The 23,651-nt window shown below is 49.5% G+C and overlaps 1 protein-coding gene and 1 pseudogene across 5 annotated transcripts; one reads left to right on the plus strand and one right to left on the minus strand.

Moving 5' to 3' along the window:
- Positions 1–3,206: 3,206 nt before the first annotated feature.
- PDP2 (pyruvate dehydrogenase phosphatase catalytic subunit 2) lies at positions 3,207–16,394 on the plus strand. Of its 5 annotated transcripts, none has more exons than XM_060289098.1 (2): positions 3,207–3,309; positions 9,150–16,394. In XM_060289098.1, exon 2 carries the CDS (start codon positions 9,204–9,206, stop codon positions 10,794–10,796), a length of 1,593 nt encoding a protein of 530 aa, XP_060145081.1. In that variant the 5' UTR covers positions 3,207–3,309; positions 9,150–9,203; the 3' UTR covers positions 10,797–16,394. The 5 variants fall into 5 exon arrangements, with proteins under 5 accessions (XP_060145081.1, XP_030719611.2, XP_030719609.2 ...); XM_030863751.2 differs by lacking the exon at positions 3,207–3,309 and adding an exon at positions 6,780–6,877; XM_030863749.2 differs by lacking the exon at positions 3,207–3,309 and adding an exon at positions 6,817–6,959.
- On the minus strand, positions 8,459–8,789 carry LOC115856971 (large ribosomal subunit protein eL30 pseudogene; annotated as a pseudogene).
- Positions 16,395–23,651: the final 7,257 nt, after the last annotated feature.

Below are 23,651 nucleotides of genomic sequence, written 5' to 3' on the forward strand. Positions count from 1 at the left end.
GAAGACAGTATGGAGGTTCCTCAGAAAACTAAAAATAGAATTACCATATGATCCAGCAATCCCACTCCTGGGCATGTATCCAGACAAAACTCTAATTGAAAAAGATACAATATGACCCAGCAATCCCGCTACTGGGCATATACCCAGAGAAAACTGTAATTCAAAAAGACACATGCACCCCAATGTTCACTGCAGCACTATTTACAATAGCCAGGTCATGGAAGCAACCTAAATGCCCATCGACAGACGAATAGATAAAGAACATGTGGTACATAGATACAATGGAATATTACTCAGCCATAAAAAGGAACGAAATTGGGTCATTTGTAGAGATGTGGATGGATCTAGAGACTGTCATACAGAGTGAAGTAAGTAAAAAAGAGAAGAACAAATATCGTATATTAACGCATATATGTGGAACCTAGAAAAATGATACAGATGAACTGGTTTGCAGGGCAGAAATAGAGACACAGACGTGGAGAACAAACGTATGGACACCAAGGGGGGAAAGTGGCAGGGAGGTGGGGGTGGTCGTGGGATGAATTGGGCGATTGGGATTGACATGTATACACTAATATGTATGAAATGGATGACTAATACAAACCTGCTGTATAAAAAAATAAATAAAATTAAATTTAAAGATTAAAAAAAAAAAGATACATGCACCCCATTCACAATAGCCAAGACATGGTAACAACCTAAATGTCCATCAATAAGTGAATGGATAAAGAAGATGTGGTACAGGGCTTCCCTGGTGGCGCAGTGGTTGAGAGTCCGCCTGCTGATGCAGGGGACACGGGTTTGTGCCCCGGTCCAGGAATATTCCACATGCCGCGGAGTGGCTGGGCCCGTGAGCCATGGCCGCTGAGCCTGCGCGTCCGGAGCCTGTGCTCTGCAACAGGAGAGGCCACAGCAGTGAGAGGCCCGTGTACTGCAAAAAAAAAAAAAAAAAGAAAAAGATGTGGTACAGATATACAGTGGAATACTACTCAACCATAAAAGAGAACAAAATAATGCCATTTGCAGCAACATGGATGCAACTAGAGATTATCATACTAAGCGAAGTAAGTCAGAAAGAGAAAGACAAATACCATATGATATCACTTATACATGGAATCTAAAATATGACACAAATGAACCTATCTACAAAAGAGAAACAGACTCATGGACGTAGAGAACAGACCTGTGGTTGCCAAGGGGGAGAGGGTTGGAGGAGGGATGGAGTGGGAGGTTGAGGTTAGCAGATGTAAGCTATTATATATAGAATGGATAAACAACAAGGTCCTACTGTATAGCACAGAGAACTAAATATATTCAATACCCTATGATAAACCATAATAGAAAATAATATTAAAAAAGAATGGATATATATGTATAACTGAATCACTTTGCTTTACAGCAGAAATTAACATAACATGGTAAATCAACTATTCTTCAATTTTTAAAAAATCCTATAGGAAAAAAAAACAAACCCAGTCCACAGACTCCCAGCCTTCGACAAGAAGTGGGGTGTTCAGATAGAGGCTTCAATTGTCGCTATTGCCTGATTAAAGTATATTTGATTTGTCATGAGTGTGGTTGAAATGTACCAGCCCTGCATTGCCCACTGGAGGACCAGGTTCAGAAAAGACGCATACGTTGTTAGCATCCATGAAGATGAAGTTCCTATTAAGTTATAGTCTTTACCTAAAGATGGCTAAACAAAAACACAGCATGGTGAGAGGGTACCCTGTACAGTGTACAGGGGCTCTCTCTCTGGCTTTGGAGAAGCCTAAACTGGTCCCTCAGGCTATCAAATATAGATAAGAAGCTTCTAGGAATGTGGCTTGGCTGAGAGTCCAGAGGCCAAGGCCCAGGCTCCTCTTAGCCACAAGCTTAAAGGAGAACATGCGGAAGTCCGTTCAGGTCTTCGGACTCTATTTTGCTCTTCCAAGAATGGATATATGGGCATCTCACAAAGTATATGTGTTCTGCCAGATGTGACTAGATTTTACAGCAAAAAGGAGGTTCATGGTGAACTGTTTTGAATTGCTGCTATGAAGTTGGATGAATTTCTTTTACTGCACAATTTTTCAGCACCTTGACTAAGCCATTGTTCATTGTGAATCTCTTCCAGTGCAGGGTAGTATGGATGTGGTCCTCTTCTCTCAGAATATTTTCTGGGATTATGTTCCATGGAGCACACTTTAGGAAAGCATGGGTGAGATGCTCCTTCAAGTTCTTCCCAGCCCTGGCCAAAGGCTTGGAGATGAGACAGGCAGACATGGCTATAAAATTCAAGCCCTTCCCTTGGTTAGCAAGGCCAGGACCTTTGTCCCTGCTATTTTCTCTCCATCAAATGCTTTCTCCCAGATACTGCCAGGCTCACTCCCTAACTTCCTTCAGATGTCTGTCCAAAGCTTATCTTATCAGATAAAACTTCCTGATTCCCCATCTAAAACATCAGGCTCCTCCAGGACCCTGTCCTATCCCCAGCTGCCTCTCTTGCCCCTGAACAGCCCCTACCAAGCCTGTGCTGTGCCTTCTTCCTTCCCACTCCCATGTGTAATTATGTCGGATAGACATTATTGGGGTTTTTCTGATTATTAAATACATGCTGCCTGTTAAAAACATTTTTTTAAAAAGGAAATAAAGAAATAAATGGACTGGTAAAGAATGTGAAAGTTCCTGCAGAGATAATCATTGTTAACTGCTGGCATGTGTCCTACTAAACTTTTCTTTGCCCGCAAAGGCATGTGCAAAGAGAAAGCGGGGGTGGGGAGAGATGCAGAAATAATTGCTGTTATTATCAAATGCCTTCTCTTCTTTGTTGTAATCTGGTTTTTCCATCTGAATTCTGTCCTGGTCAATAGCTCCTTCCTGGACTTTCCAACCTGAGTCTTGGCTTCCTGTTGGGCGTTGGGGGTGTGCTCAGGCCAAGGTGCTGACATGCCACCTCTGATCCTGCCTGAAAGGGGCGCCCTGGGATCTCAGGGCGTGGCCTCCACAGGAGGGGCGAGAGAGCATTCAAAGTTGCCCGGAGGACTATTGTTTCACAGGGTAGCAAAGGATGGAGCTGCAAGGGAAAGAACAGGAAGTGTGCTTCTGGGGGGCTCCAGGTCGTCTCCCAACTTCCTCTTGCTTCCTCTTCCCCACACTAGGCCCCTATTGCTGTTCTTCTACTTCTCTCCAGATTCACTTTCAAGAAGAGATACGTCATTGGCAACCAAGAGTACAAATGACAACTCCAAGGGCCACACAACTGCCCTCTCCAAGTAGTTCTACAGAGACTCCAAGAGAGGAAATGACTGGCCCAGGATCACATAGCAAGTAGGTGGCAGAGCTGGGCCTCAGGCTTGGGACTCCAGGGTGATGGAAAATTCTGAGCTTGCCAGTTAATATGGCCTGAGTGAGAATGGGTGTGGGATGGTGGTGGCAAAGGGAATGATTGAGTGTCACAGAAGAAGCTGCCCCCTGGCCTAGGTCATCACAGCCCTGGCTGCAGCTGTTCCATCAGGCAGCTGAAAAAGATTGACTTGTGTTTGGAGAAGCCTTAAAGAGACAGAAACACAGGTCGTATTTCCCCTCAAAGGCTCTGCCCATCTTCTACTGAAGGGCAATCTTAGGTTGGCTCTAGAAGCTAGGAGCTTAACATAACCATTCTGAGGCCTCCTGATAAACTGGCAAGTCTGTCAGTGCTGTTGCTTCAGAACAGGTTTAAGAGGGCTGAGGCAGGACTTGTATTTTTCAAAAATTCCCAAGCCTTTGTCACGAGCATCCTCAAGACTTGCTAAATATGTCCCTGAGTTTGCTCCTCTGCAGGGATTGGTAACCATTGCCTCTAAAGGAAATGGAGGTGGTATGTGTGTGTGTGTGTGTGTGTGCGCGCATGTGTGTATGTGTGTACGTGCCCGTGCGTGATCAGTTTGGGAGAGGACAGTGCCAGGGAAAGCCACCTGCTTGGTTAAAAGGTGGTGAAGTTAAATCACTTGATTTAGGATGGCACAAATGTGCTCAGATCAGCAAGAAGGCTTTTCTGGGCTTATTCAGCTGCCTTGGGCAGCAATGATAACACAGAAACATTGCAAGGGCAAGCTCATGTTGGCAAAGAAGACATCTGAGGGTTTTTTTGTTTTGTTTTGTTTTTTTGCGGCATGCAGGCCCCTCACTGCTGTGGTCTCTCCCGCCACGGAGCACAGCCTCTGGACGCGCAGGCTCAGCGGCCATGGCTCACGGGCCCAGCCGCTCTGCGGCATGTGGGATTCTCCCAGACCGGGGCACAAACCTGTATCCCCTGCATCGGTAGGTGGACTCTCAACCGCTGCACCACCAGGGAAGCCCCATCTGAGGTTTTTTATAAACTCTCCCAGATATCAGGCCAGATATGGTTTTGACAGTTAGACAAAAACCTTCTGCCACCATCTCAATTCCTCCTGACACAAGATCATCCTCAAATCCAGCTTTCCTAACATTCCATAGATGGTCTTATCTGCATTGCTAGGGAATCAGGGGACTTGGCCAGAATCATCTAAGAGATCTATCTCCCTACCCCCGCCACTCCTCCGTTTTTAAAATACAGTTTTGCTGCTTTTTTTTTTTGCGGTACGCGGGCCTCTCACTGTTGTGGCCTCTCCCGTTGCGGAGCACAGGCTCCGGACGCGCAGGCTCAGCGGCCATGACTCACGGGCCCAGCCGCTCCGCGGCATGTGGGATCTTCCCAGACCAGGGCACGAACCCGTGTCCACTGCATCGGCAGGCGGACTCTCAACCACTGCGCCACCAGGGAAGCCCCTGCTTTTTTTTTTTTTTCTAATTATACAAGATATTATACAGATGGGGTAATGTGTATTTATTGTAGAAAATTTGTAAGGTTTGCCTTTGACTGCCTCTGTAGGATAAATTAGAAGAAGTAGAATTAGTGGGTCAAAGATCTGTCCATTGGGCAGCCTCATATTACACTCCCACCTGCCAAGATAGCAATGCCCACTCACCAACATTAGGTATTAATCATGTTTTAATGTTTGTCAGGTTGACTGAAAAAAATCAGTATCTCATTTTAATTCACATTTGCTTGGTTTTGAGTGAGACAGAGTATTTTTACATATTTTCTTGGAAAATGACAGCTGAGCTGCTGCTTTCCCTTTCTCAGGGCAGAGATAAGTCCTTTTCCTTCATTTTTTTTCTAATAAGACCTTGTGACAAGGAAGCCTTGGGAGACTGGATAGGGTTCTTGGGCTAGCCATCATGTATAGGGAAACTAAGCTGGTTATACCCTTTAAACAAAAGTTCCAGTGCACACAAAATCCTCAAGGGTGCATTTTTACTTTGGAAGTGCTGTGTGTGTGGTAACTTAGAAACTCAGTGGTTTCAGACAGCAGAGTGATGTAATATTCTCAGGAAAGTGTGGTGAGGGCAGCCATCTGTGTGTCCCCTGCCGTTGGCCCAGGGCCTGACATATCGTAGGCACCCATAAGCTGTGCTGCCTCTGTGCTGAAGGATAACCTTCTATAATCCCAAATGGACTATCTATACAAAATAATAATAATTGTACCCATTTATTTAGAATCCCTTGGAGTTATTTTTAGTTTAAGTACGAAACAGCCATCTTAATATCCAGGAAGACAGATATTGCAAATTCTTACTTACTGGTAGAACTTCCGGAAAGGGCCGAGGGTGAGTGGCGGAATATCACATCAGAGGCAAGTCTGACAGGAGCTGTTTTATGGCAGCCATGTCCTTGGATCCAGGTGGGCTGGCCAGGCTCCCCAGGTAAGCCAGTGTGTCTTCCTTCCAGAAGACCACCTTTTCAGGGATCTAAGTGGCCTTTTCTGGTCGTCTCCTATTTTCTCTGCCTCCAGGGAAGACTGCACTTGATTTATCAGAGATAATAGATGAGTTCTAGTAGAGCAATTCCAGCAGGCCATAACTGGAATTCCACAATGGAAGGGACTGAGGAAATGTCTGGTGTCCTGGTTCTCAGCCTTTCTCAACGTACCAACCACTACCTATTGTGGTAACCATCAGTGGCCATGCCAATGTAATTGTCAGTTCAAGGCCCAGTGGTTGGTGGGGAGCCAATGAAGACTTTACAGCAGCAATTTGAGCTGTAGAAGGGTCATCTACCTGATCTGTAGAAGCAGAGCAACTAGGGCTAAGTTGAAGTCACAGGTGGGGAGACCAGATGAGAGGGTTGCAGTGGAGTGGGAGGGTAGCTGGAGGCAAATAGTTGGATTGGAGAGATATTTAGGAGGTGAGATGAACAGGATTAGATAACAGACAGGAGACGGGTGGGGGTGAGGGAAGAGGAGTCAAAATGACTCCCAGGCTTGGGGCTTGGGTCTCTGAGCAGATGATGGGGCCGTTACTGGGTTAGGGGAGGAGAGGAAGAGCAGGTCTGGCAGAAAGATGAGTTTCAGACAAGCTATGTTTAAGATGTACATAGGGCCTCCAGAGGGAGGCGTCCAAGTGGATATAGAAGGGTGTGGCGCCTGGGAGAGGGGTCTGAACTGGTCAGCACAGAAATGGAGAGGAAGCCGTGGGCTATTATTAACAACAGTGAGGAATGGGAGAGGTTGCTCGGTTTGGGGTGCGCAGAACGGGGAGGGGGGGTGTCACGTGGTGGGGGTGCTCAGCCACAAGACTGCCTGGTCCCGAAGCCCGCCCCCGAGCCTACCCAAGGTCAGAGCCTGAGGGGGGTGCGGGTAAAGGTTGGGTAGGATGGGCGGGGGAGGGGGAGGAACCAGATTGGGCCCCTCTGGATCCCGCCCTCTCTCCCTCCTCAGCCATTGGGCAATTACGCTGTCCGTCAGGTGCCCGCCTCCACGGATGAACCAATAAAGGGTGGCGAGAGGATGCTTCCTTCTCTAGCTGGATCAGCACAAGAGGTCCCTTCAGGGAGGTGAGTCCGGGGTGGAGGCAGCTGCGGCACCGTAGGCTGGCGCAGAATTGACTGACGGACCCGGCGGCTTTGGCGCAAGCGGGTGAGAGGAGGACCAGGGTGCGATGTAGGGAAGGGGGTGAGCGCGGGATGTGAAAACCTCTAACCTCGCCGGGTCCGCTCCGGCCCGCAGCATCGGCTCACGTGATGGGGTGGAGAGTGGAGGTGAGGTGAGGGGGCGGGCCCGCGGCGGACGGGGAAGAGCCTTGGTCACAGCTACGGTCACCCGTCTCGCGCGCACGCGCCACGTGGGTTCGCGGCCTTGCTCAGGGCCTTTGGCTGTGTACCGGGACTTCCGCAGTAGCTGTTTTAGCCCTGGGAGTACCCTCTGTGAGCTCAGCATCTCAACTGAATTCTCCTTTTTTATAGACCCGGAAGCTGGGGCTCAGGGACGTGGCCGCGCCAGGGTTTGAGGGAGATAGGGCTTGTTGGACTTAGGAGGCCGCGCTCTTTCTTATCTGTGAGGCTTGACTTTGGGATCTGTTTTCTTTAGATACGCGAAATTGTCTGGGTCCGGTCTGCGGCAGACCGCCTTGCGTCGGGCATTGCCGCCTGGCTTCTCTGCAGGGCTGGGGGTGGGGTTGGGGGGCGCGGGGAGGCGCCCTCTGCGCGCCCTGCCCGACCGCACCAGTTCGTAGTTCGGCGGGGTGGGCTGGGGAGAGGGGGCGGTCCTCAAGTGTGGGCGCTCTCCACACCCCAACAGACAAACTTGAGAAGGGCAGGATTCATAAACGAAATCTGAAAACACGTGGAAACTCTCCTCCCGGGTCACCAGAGAAAATAGAAAATAGAGCAGCTTTTTTTTTTGTCTAAGGAAAAATACCACCAGAGGCTGTTGAAAGTGCTAGGAAACTGCTTCCTTCATGCCCTTGTGGAGGCAGATGTGAACCTTTTGGAACTCAGTTTGGCAATATGAGTCTACACCCTTTGACCTACTGATGCCAGTCTTGGGAAATAAGTAGGTTAAAACCTAAGTAGGGGGGCTTCCCTGGTGGCGCAGTGGTTGAGAGTCCGCCTTCCGATTCAGGGGACGCGGGTTCGTGCCCCGGTCTGGGAAGATCCCACATGCCGCGGAGCGGCTGGGCCCGTGAGTCATGGCCGCGGAGCCTGCGCGTCCGGAGCCTGTGCTCCGCAACGGGAGAGGCCACAACAGTGAGAGGCCCGCGTATCACAAAAAAGTAGGGGAAAGGTTGAGGCGTTAGGCGTTGCAGTTTGGTATTTTATAAGTAGAGACACAGTGGAAACAACCTCTAATCCCCAATGATACACCTAATGATAAAAGTAATAATACCTTTTTTGGAGCCGAAGGGTTATATTTCTTTAAACCATCACAAAACCGTATGAAACTAATATTCCCATTCCACGGATGGACAACTGGAACTCAGGCAAGTGAAGTAGTGTGTCTGCTGCTAGACAGCTAGTATCATACCTAGTGTGCTTTTGGGCCTCTGAAATGGCCATGTTTAGCCACTGTTTGAGGCATTCATTTACATACATGTAGAACAAGCTCTGGCCAGTTTTATTAAAGAAACTTTGCATGATTTACTTGTCACCAGTTTCTTCTGGCTTGTTTCTAATCATCACCTGGATCAGTGTACATACTCTGTAGTATTTTCCTCATGCTGTGCCCAATTCAATATTATTGCCGCTGTAGTGATGGACACCAGTTTTGGCCAACATGGTGTAGTACTCTAGTTCAGATTTCCTCAAGGCTGGGCCGTTGTTGGCGAGGAGGACCAGGTTCACTTTGCCTTGTCTGATCATCTTCAGAGTCTGCTTGTACCCCAGCACATACTTTCCACTTACCATAACCAGCTGGAGCCTAGAATTGATCTGTCTCCGGCGACTTTTCCATCTTCTTTGCTGCCACCATCTTCCTGGTTTAGGTGCTGGATGGCGTCCAACAGAAAGCAGCCACCAAGATAGCTGGGGAGCAAGAAAGAGCTTATATTTAAATGAACACTTAAAGCCTACTGGGGAGAGTGAACGTGGGAGCTGGGCACAGGGCCCTGGCAAGGGAAAGGATTTGGGAAGGAGGAAAAGGTGGCCTCTGGGGTAGCCCTCAGTGACTCTTTAAGATCAGAGAGTGTTTAAAAACCCATTTTCTGAAATGTGATTATATATTATAATGGGAGGTGTGGAGACTTGCTTAAGTATTTTGAGATTAAGAGTTTTCAGAAGTCATTATTTTTAAAAAATTAAATTTAAAACTTTCTTAAACTCAAATTTTCAGGTTTAAAAAAAACCCTTTTTGCTGAAGGAACGCATTCGCTCATACAGTTTCAGAATGTCAAGTACTGTGTCCTACTGGATTTTCAATTCTGCAAGAAACAGCATTGCCACATTACAAGGGGGACAACGTTTATATTCAAGATATGCCTCAAATAGGATTAAATCAAAATGGAGGCTCTTTCCCCAGGGGCCAGTCACCCTAAAAAACAATGCCTCATGTGGTGGCATTGCTCTGCAGAAAGCCTATAGACACACATCAACAGAGGAAGATGATTTCCACTTGCCGCTCAGCCCTGAGCAGGTAAATGAAGTGCTGCGAGCTGGTGAGTCGGCCCACAAGATTCTTGACCTTGACAGTGGAGTCCCAAGTTCGGTGTTGCGGTTTGAGAGCAACCAGCTGGCTGCCAATTTCCCAGTGGAGGACCGGGGAGGTGTAGCCACCTGCCTGCAGACCAATGGGCTGATGTTTGGTGTCTTCGATGGACATGGTGGCCACGCATGTGCTCAAGCGGTGAGCGAGAGGCTCTTCTACTATGTGGCAGTGTCACTGATGTCCCAGCAGACGCTGGAGCAGATGGAGGGGGCAATGGAAAGCATGAAGCCCCTGCTGCCCATTCTGCAGTGGCTCAAGCACCCAGGGGACAGTATCTACAAGGATGTCACGTCAGTGCACCTTGATCACCTCCGTGTCTACTGGCAGGAGCTGCTGAACCTGCACATGGAAATGGGGCTGAACATTGAGGAAGCATTAATGTACTCCTTCCAGAGGCTGGATTCTGACATCTCGCTAGAGATCCAGGCCGCCCTGGAAGATGAGATGACCAGGAACCTTTCACTCCAGGTTGCTTTCTCAGGGGCAACAGCTTGCATGGCCCATGTCGATGGAATTCACTTGCATGTGGCAAACGCTGGTGATTGCCGGGCCATCCTTGGTGTCCAGGAGGACAATGGCATGTGGTCTTGTGTGCCCCTCACCCGGGACCACAATGCCTGGAACCCAACCGAGCTGTCACGGCTAAAGAGGGAGCATCCTGAGTCAGAGCACAGGACAATCATCATGGACAACAGGCTGCTGGGTGTCCTCATGCCCTGCAGGGCCTTCGGGGACGTCCAGCTGAAGTGGAGTAAAGAGCTGCAGCGCAGTGTCCTGGAGCGGGGCTTTGACACCGAGGCCCTCAACATTTACCAGTTCACCCCCACACACTACTACACTCCACCTTACCTGACGGCCAGGCCTGAGGTCACGTACCACAGGCTGAGGCCCCAGGATAAGTTCCTTGTGCTGGCCTCTGACGGCCTGTGGGATGTGCTGGGCAATGAGGATGTGGTGAGGCTTGTGGTGGAGCACCTGGCTGAAGTGTGTCGGCACAAGCCAGACCTGGCCCAGAGACCCGCCAACCTGGGACTCATGCAGAGCCTGCTGCTGCAGAGGAAAGCCCAGGGGCTCCACGCCACCGACCAAAACGCAGCCACACGTCTGATCAGATACGCCATAGGGAACAACGAGTACGGGGAGATGGAGCCTGAGCGGCTGTCGGCGATGCTGACATTGCCAGAGGACTTGGCAAGGATGTACAGGGATGATATCTCTGTCACTGTGGTGTATTTTAACTCAGACTCGATTGGTGCATCTTACAAGGGGAGTTAAGAGTCTCCCATCCTGTTGCCAAGGTTAACTTAAATGCTCTTCTAAGACATGTTCACTTACTCTTAAACTGGCTATTTAGACCTTGTTGTTAAAGGGCAGGCAGATGTAGCTTGCTTAATAATAGATTAACGTGAGAGAAAAAACAGCCTAGGATTAAAAACAATAGTAGTGATTTTATGTCCCTGCATGTTTTGGTCACCTCTTCTACGCAGAAAGGGTGGAACACAGAGACCGTAGACTTGGCTGGGGCTCGTGTAACCCAAGTCCTTTTATAAATACACTGTTGTTAAACTGTCAGCCTGAGCCTGCGAAGTATAAAATGAATCATGATTCTAAGGATATGAAGAAGTTCAGGATCTTAGGAGGTCTTGATACAAAAATCTGCAAAGTTGATAATTCTCAATTCGTAACCTAGACTATGAAGGGAGGTTTTGTTTCTTTTTTATTTTGAAGTTCCTAAAGACCTAGGTTTACAAAGCATATTACAGGATACTTTTCTATGCAATATTCTAACTTTTTTGTGTGTATGATTTTACTTGTGAAAACATTTTGTAATGCTGCATTCTAGTTCCGATTTAGTTTATTTTAAAATTGAGTCCTCAAACTTGCAAACAGGCCTGCTCTAAGCGAGCATGCTTGGAATGAGTTTTCTTGGTTTTCAGCTGAGGGTGAAGGTGGCCAGGCCTCTGAACCGGCTGAATTTATTTGTGCAGCTTTCGGACCTTTCCACTGAGTCCCACCCCCTGAACCTTTGAGCCATGCTAGGAGGTTACTTCTGTCTGAGCCTTAACTCCTTTCCTGCATTAATAAAATTTCCTCCGGGGTTTAGTAAATCTCTGCAGATTTACTCATAGCACTTAACCTTTCTGATTATACCTCTCAGACATTCTTCTAATTCCACCTAATGTTCCTTCCCCCTCTGCTATGCTGAACTCCCTCACCCTGCTGCTGACTGTGCAATACTGTCTAGAAAGAATGCTCCCAATTCACATGGTTGCAGGGAAGGAGAAAATTCAAGATTGCATGTGGTAATTGTGACAGACAGTTTAGGCAGGACTGCTTATACAGTGGATTCTAGACTTAAAATTCAGCCTGAATCTGGAGAGGTAAAAACATGAAGGACCTGAGAACAGTCACTTAGTCTCCCTAGCTGCATCCCGAGGGGCAGTGGGGAAGAGGGAGGAGTGAGATTTTTCAGATGGGACACTTGCCTATAGACTGTGGGATAAATGGCCATTGCTACTCCTCAGGAACTAGGCCTTATTTAATATAGGAGTTGGGGCAAAACCAAATGTAACCTGTACTGGCTTCTATGGGCTGCACAGTCTGTGTTTATTTGAAAATTAAACCATGTGGATCCTTTCTGGGGGGATGAATTTCATGTTCTGAATTGCTGTAGCATTTAAACAACAGGAAATGTGTCCCTAAATGGAAACACAAATATAATCCCACAAAAACTGACACTTTTTATGTTCCTGCACTGTCTTCATTGATCGCTCTCCTCACCCCCTTTCGTACTGAAAGGAAAGCAAACAGCTAGGTTTGACTTCCACATTTTTGTCCACATTCAGGACATTCAAGTGTTGAGAAACTTCTAGCCTGCGGATACTTCCCTGTGCATTTACTGATATGGCTTCATCTAAGAAATTCTCCTTTGAGTGCTTAAGCCTTGGTCCTTTTATTCTGAAACTATTAATCTTCCTTCTGATCTCCTAGATCTTCAGAAATAAAACGTGAATCCCTGTCATTCAGCTTGCATGACGGTTTGTTACTAGAGCCTGCTTGTCTGACACCCTTGTTCTTTATGCGAGCTAAACCCTGGTGCACGCTCTCATTTACCGGGATTACAGGGTCTGAATCCTGTTTTGGAGCCTAGCTTGGGTCATAAATATAGCTGATTAAGTAACCTGTGTGACAGTTGAGAGAATACAGACTTCCCACCTGTTCCTTCAAGGGTATCTGTGTTTTTTCTCAGCCTAATAGACTTCCTGCTTTCTAATTGGTATATTGAGAGAGAGGAAGGGCTGGTTTCTTGTCTGCCTTTTGCCATTGTGAACTCTGTCTGCTCTTGCCATGAATGCTCCACGGAGCAACTCCTGGTTAAACCCCAGCATGTCTGATTCCCTGACCACAGTTCTGCTGTCACTGGCCTTCCTGAGGCACATGGGCTACCACTTGAGGACACTTGGGATTTGAGAGGGAGTTGGTGGTACTTTGTCAGGTCTTCCGAAACACTTATCATTCCTTTTATGTAAAGATTCTGATATTGAGACTTCTGAAATGAACTAAAAAAATGAGATTGAATCTTTAATGTTTAGGATGTCACTTTTGAATAAAGTATGCTTTGGTGCTTTAAACAGCATATTTACTGTTTTAGGTAAGAAATGGTAATATTGGCATGTTTTAGATATTGTTTTTTATGTAAATAATACAGTTCTCCTGATTCTGGGGATTGGTCAAAATGGATAGAGAAGTTCTAAATTCAAGTTAGCGTGCTAGGTCAAGTTACTTATTCAGTTTTCTGAGACGTTATTTGTAACATTAAAGCTAATTTATTATAATGAAAGTGTAAACTTTGAGGTATGTTAATATATAAACATATTTTTCCCAGAAGTACGATTGGCCTAAAAGATCGAGTGGGTTAAGACTTAGTTTAGACACAACTGAGCTGACACCTTTTATATGAGGGAAATAGAAACAACTCAAACTTGAATTAAAGAATAGAATAATTAATTGTATAGAACACGACAGTGTATTCAGAATGAGTCTAGCTTGACTCTTTCATCCATCAGCCCCTAGTGACCTATTTTTCGGTTTGACAATCTTGGGGAAACCTTAACTTCCCAGGTTAAATCAGGATATCCTGGAACTGAGCTATCCTAGTTTCATTGTTAGTGGTTCATTTGTCGCTGAACATGACTCCCATAGCAGAGAATGCCCGGGTGTGGCTTTGAGGCTGGGGAATAAAGGCTGGTGGTACCGCTTTTTCCTGTGAGCTGCCACGTGTGTTACCAAGTGGAAAACACACATGGACTGCAGTGCGACTGTCTACTGAGCAGGCTGAGGCTCTGTTCCCGATGCCTTGGGCACCTGACGTTTAGTTTAACTGGCCTCCTTGAAAATATTTCTTATCAAACATTTACTTGGAAAAATTATTAACCATGTTCTTTAGTATTTACTGACATTTGTATTGTAAAGTGTATACCAATGTTTTTTTGACATTGATTTTCTAACCATGAGAGAGATTTAAATGAAATTTGTAAATAAGAGAGGAAAAATGAGATTTGGTTTCTTTTGTTTTTGAATATTCATATTTTTAAGGTCCTTAGGGTACTAGATTAGGCCAGCCTTTGTTTCACCACCTTTATCTGGTCTGTTCAATAGTCCACCCAAAAGAGAAATTTTCTTTGCAAATTTTCGATGACTGCTGAGCACACAGGAAGTCCTTGCTTAATGTTAACAGTGTGTGGGAAGCTGAAAAGAATGAAAAGGAAGTGTGAAGGCTTTTGTTGTGAGGGTCTCCACACACTCAGGGCCAAGGCCTGCTGGGATTTCACATTATTTAACTGGCCTTGTAAAACCAGCTTCTTTGTTAATCTTAAATTCAGAGCCAGCTTTGGGGAAGATGTCTAGGCAGCTACCTAGATAGAGTTGAAGACCCCACTCCATCCCACCCCCACTGACTGAGTTTTATCTCATTGCCTCTGAGTGATACAGCTCATAAGGACAGCTTCAGTGGGTGCTTCTTAAAATGCAAATACAACTATTAAGTTATTAAATTTAGTATGGGCTAGGGTGGTTAAACTGGGCCTTGAGGAGGAGCAGATTTGGGGGAGAGAAAGGTAGAAAAGGGAATGTCTGAGGTCTGCTGAGGGTAATGGAGGAGCTGTTTCCTTCTTTATAACATGATAAAAACAGGCCCAGAGGCTTGAAAACTTGCCCCGACACTGTGGTAGGGCAGGAATTTGAACCAAGTCCACTGTGCTGTGCACATGTCCCAATACTGGGCTTTCAGAAAGGGATAATAATGCAGGAAAAATCTCATGGCCCACTTTTGGCACAGGGTGGGTGGGTGGAGAAGTAGGGTGTGGTGACAAGAAGCTAGATGGATAACCCATGCATTCCAATATCCCATCATTTGGAACTCATAAACATAGAGGGAAAACAGGGAGAATTAAATTTTAAACACTGTGCTCTTTAACTAGAGGGGGAAGTCAATTTATACTGTTCTTTTCACCTCTAGAGTTTTTGCTTCCATTTTATTTGATGCTACTAAATGGCCTTAAGTAGTTCCCAGGCTAGTGACCCTCTGTATCGTGGGTAGCTGGCACTCCAAGCAGCTCCCTCTGGAATGGATGGGTGAACCTCTACTGGACCTCCATGGATCATAGTGTCTTTGTTCCATTGACCCCTGACCTTACCTGTTCCTGGCTGGGAGGAGCAAGTGGGGATTGAGGGGGCCAGCCAGAGTTCCCCTTCCGACTTTCACTGGCGAGGGAATAAGTGAAACCGAGCAGGACCCTGTGGGGCCCTCCTGGATACAAAAGCTGCCCCCGCCTCCCGTCTCCTGTTTTTTATTTGTAGAAAAGGCCCTGGTCTCCTAGGCTTTCCCAGAGTTCCAAAGAGCGGCACAAGAGTTACTAATTAGGGAAGTGAAGGAATTCAGGAACAAAGGAAAACCAGTTAAACAACAAAAATAATGACAATAGCTCATGGATAAAACAGTTCCTCCTCAAGGTGAATACGTAACTATCTGACACTTAGCTTTGAGTTGTTCTGAAGGAACTAAACCCCACCCCACCACCCCAGGTGGAGGATGGTGACTGCGTGCTGACCACAAGCACTGTGGACCTCAGACTGGTTGGAACCAGAAGGCGGAGGATTGAGATTACCAAGACACCACCCTGGAAATCCCTGCCCTTTCCCCAAAATAGTTGCAATAATCCTCCCTCTTATTAGCCTATGAAATTACCCAGCCCATAAAAACTAACCACCTAGGGACTTCCCTGGTGGCCCAGTGGTTAAGAATCTGCCCGCCAATGCAGGGCACATGAGTTCGAACCCTGGTCCCAGAGGATCCCACATGCCGTGGAGCAACTAAGCCTGTGGGCCACAACTACTGAGCCTGCGCTCTAGAGCCCGCGAGCCACAACTACTGAGCCCGCGTACCGCAACTACTGAAGCCCACGCGCCTAGAGCCCGTGCTCCACAACAAGAGAAGCCACCGCAATGAGAAGCCCGCGCACCGCAGTGAAGAGAAGCCCCTGCTCACGGCAACTAGAGAAAGCTGGCGCGCAGCAACAAAGACCCAACGCAGCCAAAAGTAAATAATAAATAAAATAAATTTTAAAAACCCCAAAACCAGAAAACTAACCACCCCGTATTTCGGGGCCCCCTCACCTTCTGCCTATGGAAATGTGTGTCTCTGCTTTCACTTTACTATGGCTCGCTAGCTCTTGAATTCTCCCCTGCATGAAGCCAGGGACCCTCGCTCGGCAGCCCGTCCCAGGAACTTGACAGAGACCTGGGACGTGACCATCCTCTCAGGCCCCATTTTCCTGCAACCTCTTTACAAAGGATATTAATAAATTTACTTCTTACCTGTCACTTTGCCTCTTGCTGAATTACTTCTGTGCCGAGACATAAACAACCTGAGTTTCATTAAGTCCTGAGACGAGTTGTGGTTTTCAGTTGGAATATTGTGGGTTCGAGTCCCATCTGAGGTGTGTGGCTTCACAGCGCCGTCTCCGTGCAGCAGATGAATAGAAGGAATGTCTGCCATGAGCTACTGCTCTGTCCAGTCCACCTGCAAACACCTTGTGTGGCCCCGGGGCCCGGCATGCAGAGCTGTCCGGGGATTAGCTCATGACACTGGGCACAATGGGGATGGGGAAGGGCCAGCCCGGGGGTCTGGGACGGGCTCTGGGTATATTGTGGAAGTAGGGGCAAGAGTTGTAGAGAAGGTTGAGGGGGAACTGGCCAAAAGTGGCTGAGTGGGGAAGCAGGAGCCCCTCAGGTGATCTCTGGGGATGGGGAAGTGGACAAGGCCACGCAGCGACCTCAGAGAGGACGTGGCTTGCTCTTCATCAGCGCGGAGTGGGGTGGGGGCAACGCAGAAAGTCTCACCTCAATCCCCCCACTTGCCCTGCGGTGTTGCCACCAGGTGCTGCTGGGCATTTGTCCTTGTTTTTCTCCTCCCCACCCTCATCCCTGTAATGTCAGGCTTAGCCCCCTGTCCTACTGATTGTACAATGAATAAGGAGGGATGGGGGGCAGATGGGTGGATGGATGGATGGACGGATGGATGGATGAATGGATGATCGAGGGAGGAGCAGATAGAGAGGAACCAGCAAAAGAGAGATCAGAGAAGTAGGAGGAAAACTATGAGTGGGTGGCATGGAAGTGAGGAGAGGCGGGTGAGGAGTGTCCAGACCCAGAAAAGACCGTGGGCGTGGATGGATGAAAATGAACAATGAGCTAAAAAGATCACTAAGGAAAGATGAGGGCCATTGGGTATTCTCACGTGGGACTCAGGACACAGGATGGGCCTAGACAGTGAGGTAGAGATGAGAAGTTGGCTTTGTGAGAGCTGAGCTGCTGGGATGACCCTTCCTCTGAAACAAAGCAAAGCAGTGGGTGGGGGGACGAGGGAACGTCGTCAATAAGCCAAGAGGCTCCTTGGTTGTGGAAGGGGAGGGTGTCCACAGGCTGACTTGGGGTTCCAGGGGCCCTGCTGACCACACACTGGGCTTTGGCAGGGAAGGGTGGAGGAGCTGGACCTCTTCAGAGCTCTGCCTGGTGGCTTGGTCTCTAAATCTGAGGATGGCATGACAGGAGCACCAACGTGGAGCCCTGGTGGCACAGGCCTTTGCCGTGGGATGCTGTGGTCAAGCAACATGAGGCGGGTGGCTGCCTCTAGATGTCAGCATCGAGCCACGTTGGCACCCGCTGCAGCAGGAGTGGGAGGAAAGCGTTCCAGAGAAAACGAGGCCCTGAGCCTCACGCCCAGGTGGAGCAGGGTCTCCGGGGACTGCAGCCTGGAACCCCCTTCTGGGAGCCTCACCTGGCCCTGGATGTCCTTGGGCCTTGAACGAGTGGGTGGTAGGAGGGGAAGGACCCTGTCCTGCGGTCACGCAGCCCTGCCTTGTGGGGAAGGGGCTGTTGGGATCCTAAGAGAGGCGAGGGGGTGGCTGTCACCTTTTCTGGTCTACTCCAGTGTGGGTGTGCCTTTCTGGGGACTGCCCCACATCTCTGAACCCTTCCCACCTCCACACTCTGCTCCCTGCAGCCAGTCCCACAGCCCCCACCAGCAGCTTTGGGGTTCACTGCCTCCTGCCCACCACCTGTCCCAGCCCCAAGAATGGTCCAAACCACCTTTACCCTCCTCCACCCCCAAACAATAGATGCCCCCTCTGGTCAACTCCTCCCAGCATACAGCTATCAGAGCCGTCCTGGTCAGACTCGAATCTGGCCGTGTCACTCCTCTGCTCCAAGGGAAAGCTCAGAATCCTCCTCCCCAGGTGTGCGGGCGCAACAGTCACACATAGAGGAAGGAGTGAGAAAAGAGAAAGCGGTCTTTGTCTTACCCCACAAGCTGGAGTCACCTCTAAGGGTCAGGCCAGCGCCCTGTCACCTCTGGGATATAGCCTAGAACCCTCCACCTCTTATTTCTGGCTGTGGTTTAAGGTAAGGGTTTTAAGGTCCACATCTGTGAGGGTGTTTCTAGAACAGATTAGCATTTTAATCAGTAGACTGAGTAAAGAAGTGGGTAGACATCATCTAATCCATTGAGGGCTGGGATAGAACAAAAAAGTGGAAGGAAGAGGAAAGTTGCTCTCTGTTGAGCTGGGACATTCATCTTCTGACCTCGGATATCTCAGGCCTTTGGACTCTGACTGGGACTTACATCCTTGGCTCCTCTGGTTCGTAGGCCTTTGGATTTGGACTGGAACCACACCACTGGCTTTCCTGGGCCTCCAGCTTGCACAGCAGATGGTGGGACTTAACCTCCATAATCACAAGAGCCAATCCCTTGTCCTCGCAACCATATGAAGCAAGTATTATGAACCCATTTTACAGATGATGAAACTGAACCTGGAGGGGTAAAATTATGTGCCCAAGGTCATAAAACTAGTAAATGCAGAGCTGAGTTTCAAACCCTGGTGCTTGTCTCCAAAGCTTCCTTGTAGCTTTCGTGCAATTGCTAAGAGATCATGCAATTCTGTTGAATATCTACTCATCTGATTTTTTAAAAAATGCCCTGTCTGCTCCCCAAAAGCCTGGCAGGATGGAGTAAGCTCTTGGTCCGTGGAAGCATTCTAGCAGAAGCTGCGGGGAATACTTGGCAAGACGAGAACTGGATGGACTGTGGGGACCTCTTGTGCCTGGGGTGGGACTATGTGAATACAACACAGGACGGACCTCGTATATGGCCTTTCCCTGCGTCCCCAGTCGGTCTGGCCTGTGGAGTTGGGGAGGCAAGAGCAGGTGGAAGCTAGGGGTGGAGGCTGGCCTTGAGCAGCAGGAGGGACCAGCAGACCACAGCCTGCCCTGTTCCCCTGACCCCGTGGCCCTGGATTGGTCTTGGATCCCCTCCCTGCCCTGGGCCTGGCACCTCTGGCTTAGGGGAGGGCTCAGAACTCATCAGTCATACAGTGAAGCCTGTTCTCTCACCCAGCACCTGTTAGAATTTATCTGAAAGAGAGAGACAGACAGACAGAGAGGGAGGGAGGGAGGGAGGATCAGGCAACTGTACAAAGGGGTTTGAACAAAAATGGTCATAGCACTGGTATTTGTAGGAAGGAGAAACTGGACACTGCTGACATGTCCTTCCTCTACATGCTGGACAAATAGATTCTAGCACAACCATCCTGGTGGACTTTAAAAGTGATAGTGAAAAAATAAAGTGATGATGGAAGATCTTTATTATTTGACAGGAAAACTACTAAATGTAAATCCTGTAAATGAGGGGATAGGAAATCAGATTGCAAAACAGAATGTACAGTACAACCCCAAGTTGAAATCCCTCCCCCCAGAACTCCCCCACACACACGCACACGCACACGCATACGCACACGCGCGCGTGCGCACGCGCACGGGCGCGCAGTCCGCCCCTCCACCAGCTCCCTCGTGACTAACTGCATTGGCCAGGGGCTGGTTCATGGGGGAGGGGACTGCGACTATATTGGGAAGGGGATGAGATCACCCAAAGACTGGCTGATTTAGAACTGGGTAACTTTTTCCACCCTTGTGGCTCTCAGCGTCTTTTGTGCTGGATCATAAACCTTGGCGCCAGCCTACAGGGTGGAGGGGGACCGTGTTCCCCGTCCCGAGGGGCGGAGCGGTGGCCGAAGCTGGATACGGCACAGGTGGTGGGCTGAAGTTGCGATAAAATGGCAGAATGGGTCTAGGGGTCCATGAGGCCCAGCTGGGACCCTACAAGAGCTTTGCTCCCAGCAGATCTGAGTGTCCTGTCACTCCACAGGGACCTTTGTGGGCGGAAAGTGCATTTTGTGGGTGCAGGAATATCCTAGAGGGTGGAATATCCCTTGTGGTGAGCTGAGCTGCGTCCCCTTAGGCCCAGCTCTAATGCCCTGTTATGCCTTGAGATTCCTACTTGCCAGTCTGGCCTTCCCCTGAGAGGACCATCCCCGTTTCTCGACAAACCCAGGGAAAACCCTCGTGCGGGTAGTTGTGGAGGGGAGAGGCCTGGTCTGGGAAGGGGATTGGGGTCCAGTTCCAGCTCAATAAATAAATGAGTTCAGTTCAGCTCCCACCTGGACCTCAATGCCCACCCGACTCCCTCAAACCCGTTCTCCTTCACGGAAACATCCCAGTAAGTCTTAACCCTCTGAGCCTCTGCCCAGGCAGCTGTCCCAAACTGGATACACTTCCCCACTCCAGCTGCCTGGGTCACCTCCACCCATAAGCTGGGTCAGGTGCCATCTGTCCCCCAGGTCAGTGTCCATCGTATTGGCTTGTCCGTGTTCATCGGGGGTGACCCCGAGGTCAGGGGTTGGCTCCATGGAAAATCCTAAGACATGTTGGATGAAGGAAAGGGAGGACCCCAGGAAGGGGTGGGGGGTCAGGAGAGGACCAATTGTGTGCCCAGCACTGTTCGGTGTCCGGGCTCCAAGGGGGACCTCAGAACCTCAGGTCCCTCACACTCCAGAGCAAACAGCAAGAGAATACAGTGTGGGACACCCTGATCTGGGCTTTGCAGGCGAGGAGCAGGAAGTAGGCAGAACTGGAATGAGCCAGAGCATCCCCTCCTTAGCCTGAGCCCTGGGCAGCAGGGCCAGAAATGGAATTCTCCAGCCGGATGGAGTTGTTCCTGGAAAATCCCCACTGGCCTTTCCAGAAATGTGCTTTTGTGCCTGACTCCGGTTCCTTCAGATTGGCGGGGAAGGGGTGTTTTGGTGGCGGAGCTACACAGGCAAGGCCCTTGTCTTCTCTGGATTCTTTTTTTTTTTTTTTTTAGCCGCGCCACATAGCATGTGGGATCTTAGTTCCCCGACCAGGGATCGAACTCATGCCCCCTGCAGTAGAAGTGCGGAGTCCTAACCACCGGACTGCCAGGGAAGTCCCATCTCTGGATTCTAGGACAGCTGAAGTGGAGATTCATGCATTTATTGAGCACCATCTGTCAGCTTCACAGGGTTCTCTCAACCACCCTGAGAAGCAGGGATCAAGGTCCCCATCATTTGACAAGGAAGCCGATGCCGGGAGATACCAAGTGGCCCAGGGTCACGTGGCCAAGTCAGAATTCTATCTAAGCCCACCTAGGGTCGGCCTGCTTGTGGCTCCAGTCCCGCCACCCCATTCAGGATTCCCAAAATGGCAGGGACAGCCTGCAGGCTGAGGATGCCACTTCCAGCTCAGTCCCACTTGACCGAGCCTGGGCTGGCCCTGTGCCTGCCACCCTCAGAATAACCTTGGTGGTTCTGGGCATGGATCACTGACCATCACCTGGGATCTATTTTTGTCCTTCGGGTAACAAGGAAGTCTCACCTTGTACAGTAACCCCTTGGGGTGAGGGTAAAACGTATGACTCCCCAGTCCCAGCTGATCTTGCTGACCTGCTGGGAACTGACCCCAGTGGGGAAGGCGGAGGCCTGGCTCAGCCACGCTCCCTTTCTTGCCCTGCCCAGCCACGTTCCGGAATCTGGCTCCCTACCCCCATCCCTTCTTCCTGGCAGCCCACACCCTCCCCCAACCCCAACAAAGACTAGGAAACTGACAAATGGATCATTTGTCCTCATGAGCCATTGCTTAATCTTATCCACCTGACCGGCCAGAAAATTCTTTCTCGCATCTATCTGCGGAAGCAAGCCCCGTTTCCTTAGGTGTTGGCCAGAGAGTTCTAGAATCCAGGCGCAGGAGCCATCTGGGAAGCCGGCTCCTAAACTCAGCTTTCAGATTCTGGAGCCCTGGAATCCTGTGGGGCAGTGGTTGATGACATTTGAGGAGATGACAGAAGCTGTGGGCATACCATAGACACTCTGGAAGGTCAAGTACAGTCTTAGGGGTCATGGACCCCAAAGGCTATTTATAGAGGGGTGATCCCTGGGAGTGGGGCCCAGAGATGCAGAGAGAGGTACCCCAGCAGACTTAGGGGCTCCTTTCTGCTGAAATCAAGTGTGTGGAGGGGGGAGGAGTTTTGTGACCTGAACTCAGTGACATAAGATAAATGCACAGAAAAAAGACTAGAAGGAAACCTGATAAAAATGTTACGGTAACAACAAAACCAAGAATGACTGTAGCTGATGACAATAATAATCCTAGCTGTTCCCATTTTCTGAGGGCCGATTATGTGTCAGCCCCTGTGCTAAGTTAGGGCTTTGCTTGTGTTATCTCAGTTAATCCCTACAACGTGCTCTTCCCTCGGGGGCCGTGGCCAGTGGCCTATGGGGTGAGCGCCATAAATGAGGATGGTTTTTGCCAGGTCTGCAGCTTCCCTGGAGGTGGACTACGGAGCCCTCAGGCCCAATACACAGGGGATGCTGTGTTCTCCTTGCCAGCAGCGCTGGGCCTGAGAGGGCATGGCTGGCCCCCTCGGGGATGCCTTCGGGGAGCCAGCCAGACCCACTGAGCTGACCCCAGCCCTCACTTGGCCCTACTCCTTCAGGCGTTGGGGCTCAAAATAGCGGCCGCTCGAGAGCTGACAAAGGGCGGCTAAAAAAAGTCCCCTCAGTCTGGGCTCTGTCGCATACGGCTCGTAGGGACTATTTTGGGGAGAGGGTGCCGACGTGCCAATGGAAAATCCACGGGGCGGGAGTCTCCAAGGTGGGGAACCCACGTGTCTCCCTCTCTCCATCCTGGCCGTGTGCAGAGACACACACGTATTCGCAGCCCTCAGTCCACCTTCCTGACTGTTGGACTTTGTCATCCCTACAACAGCCCCGGAAATGGTAAGGAAACACAAGTTCAGAGGAAGGGAAGTGACTTACCCAAGGTCACACAGCTAGAAAGCGGGCAGGACAGCGGTCAGCCTGGGACCCTGTGGCTCACAGTACAGTGCTCTCCCTGTAAATGCGGCCCCTGCCTACAGCCTCGCTGGGGAAGCCAACACCTTACCTTCTCGGGCATTGAAAGCTCAGAGGTGGTCCATTCTGGGGTGGACTGGGTAGGAAGCTAAGGATGACTTGAGGGTGTTAATGACCACATGGGAAGAAATTCCACTGGAAACCCCTCGCCAATTCTGATGGGAGCTTGCCTAGCTGTAGGAGAGACAGCTGAGCTGGCACAGGGCCTTGTTCCGAGTGAGCCCATCCCCCCACCCTGTCCCTGTGACTGCCTCACCCGCCCTGCCCAGGCTCCCAGAGCCTGGCAGCCCCTGCCAAGTTTCCAGGGAAC

Source organism: Globicephala melas, chromosome 19 (assembly GCF_963455315.2).
Source record: "Globicephala melas chromosome 19, mGloMel1.2, whole genome shotgun sequence".
NCBI lineage: Eukaryota > Metazoa > Chordata > Mammalia > Artiodactyla > Delphinidae > Globicephala > Globicephala melas.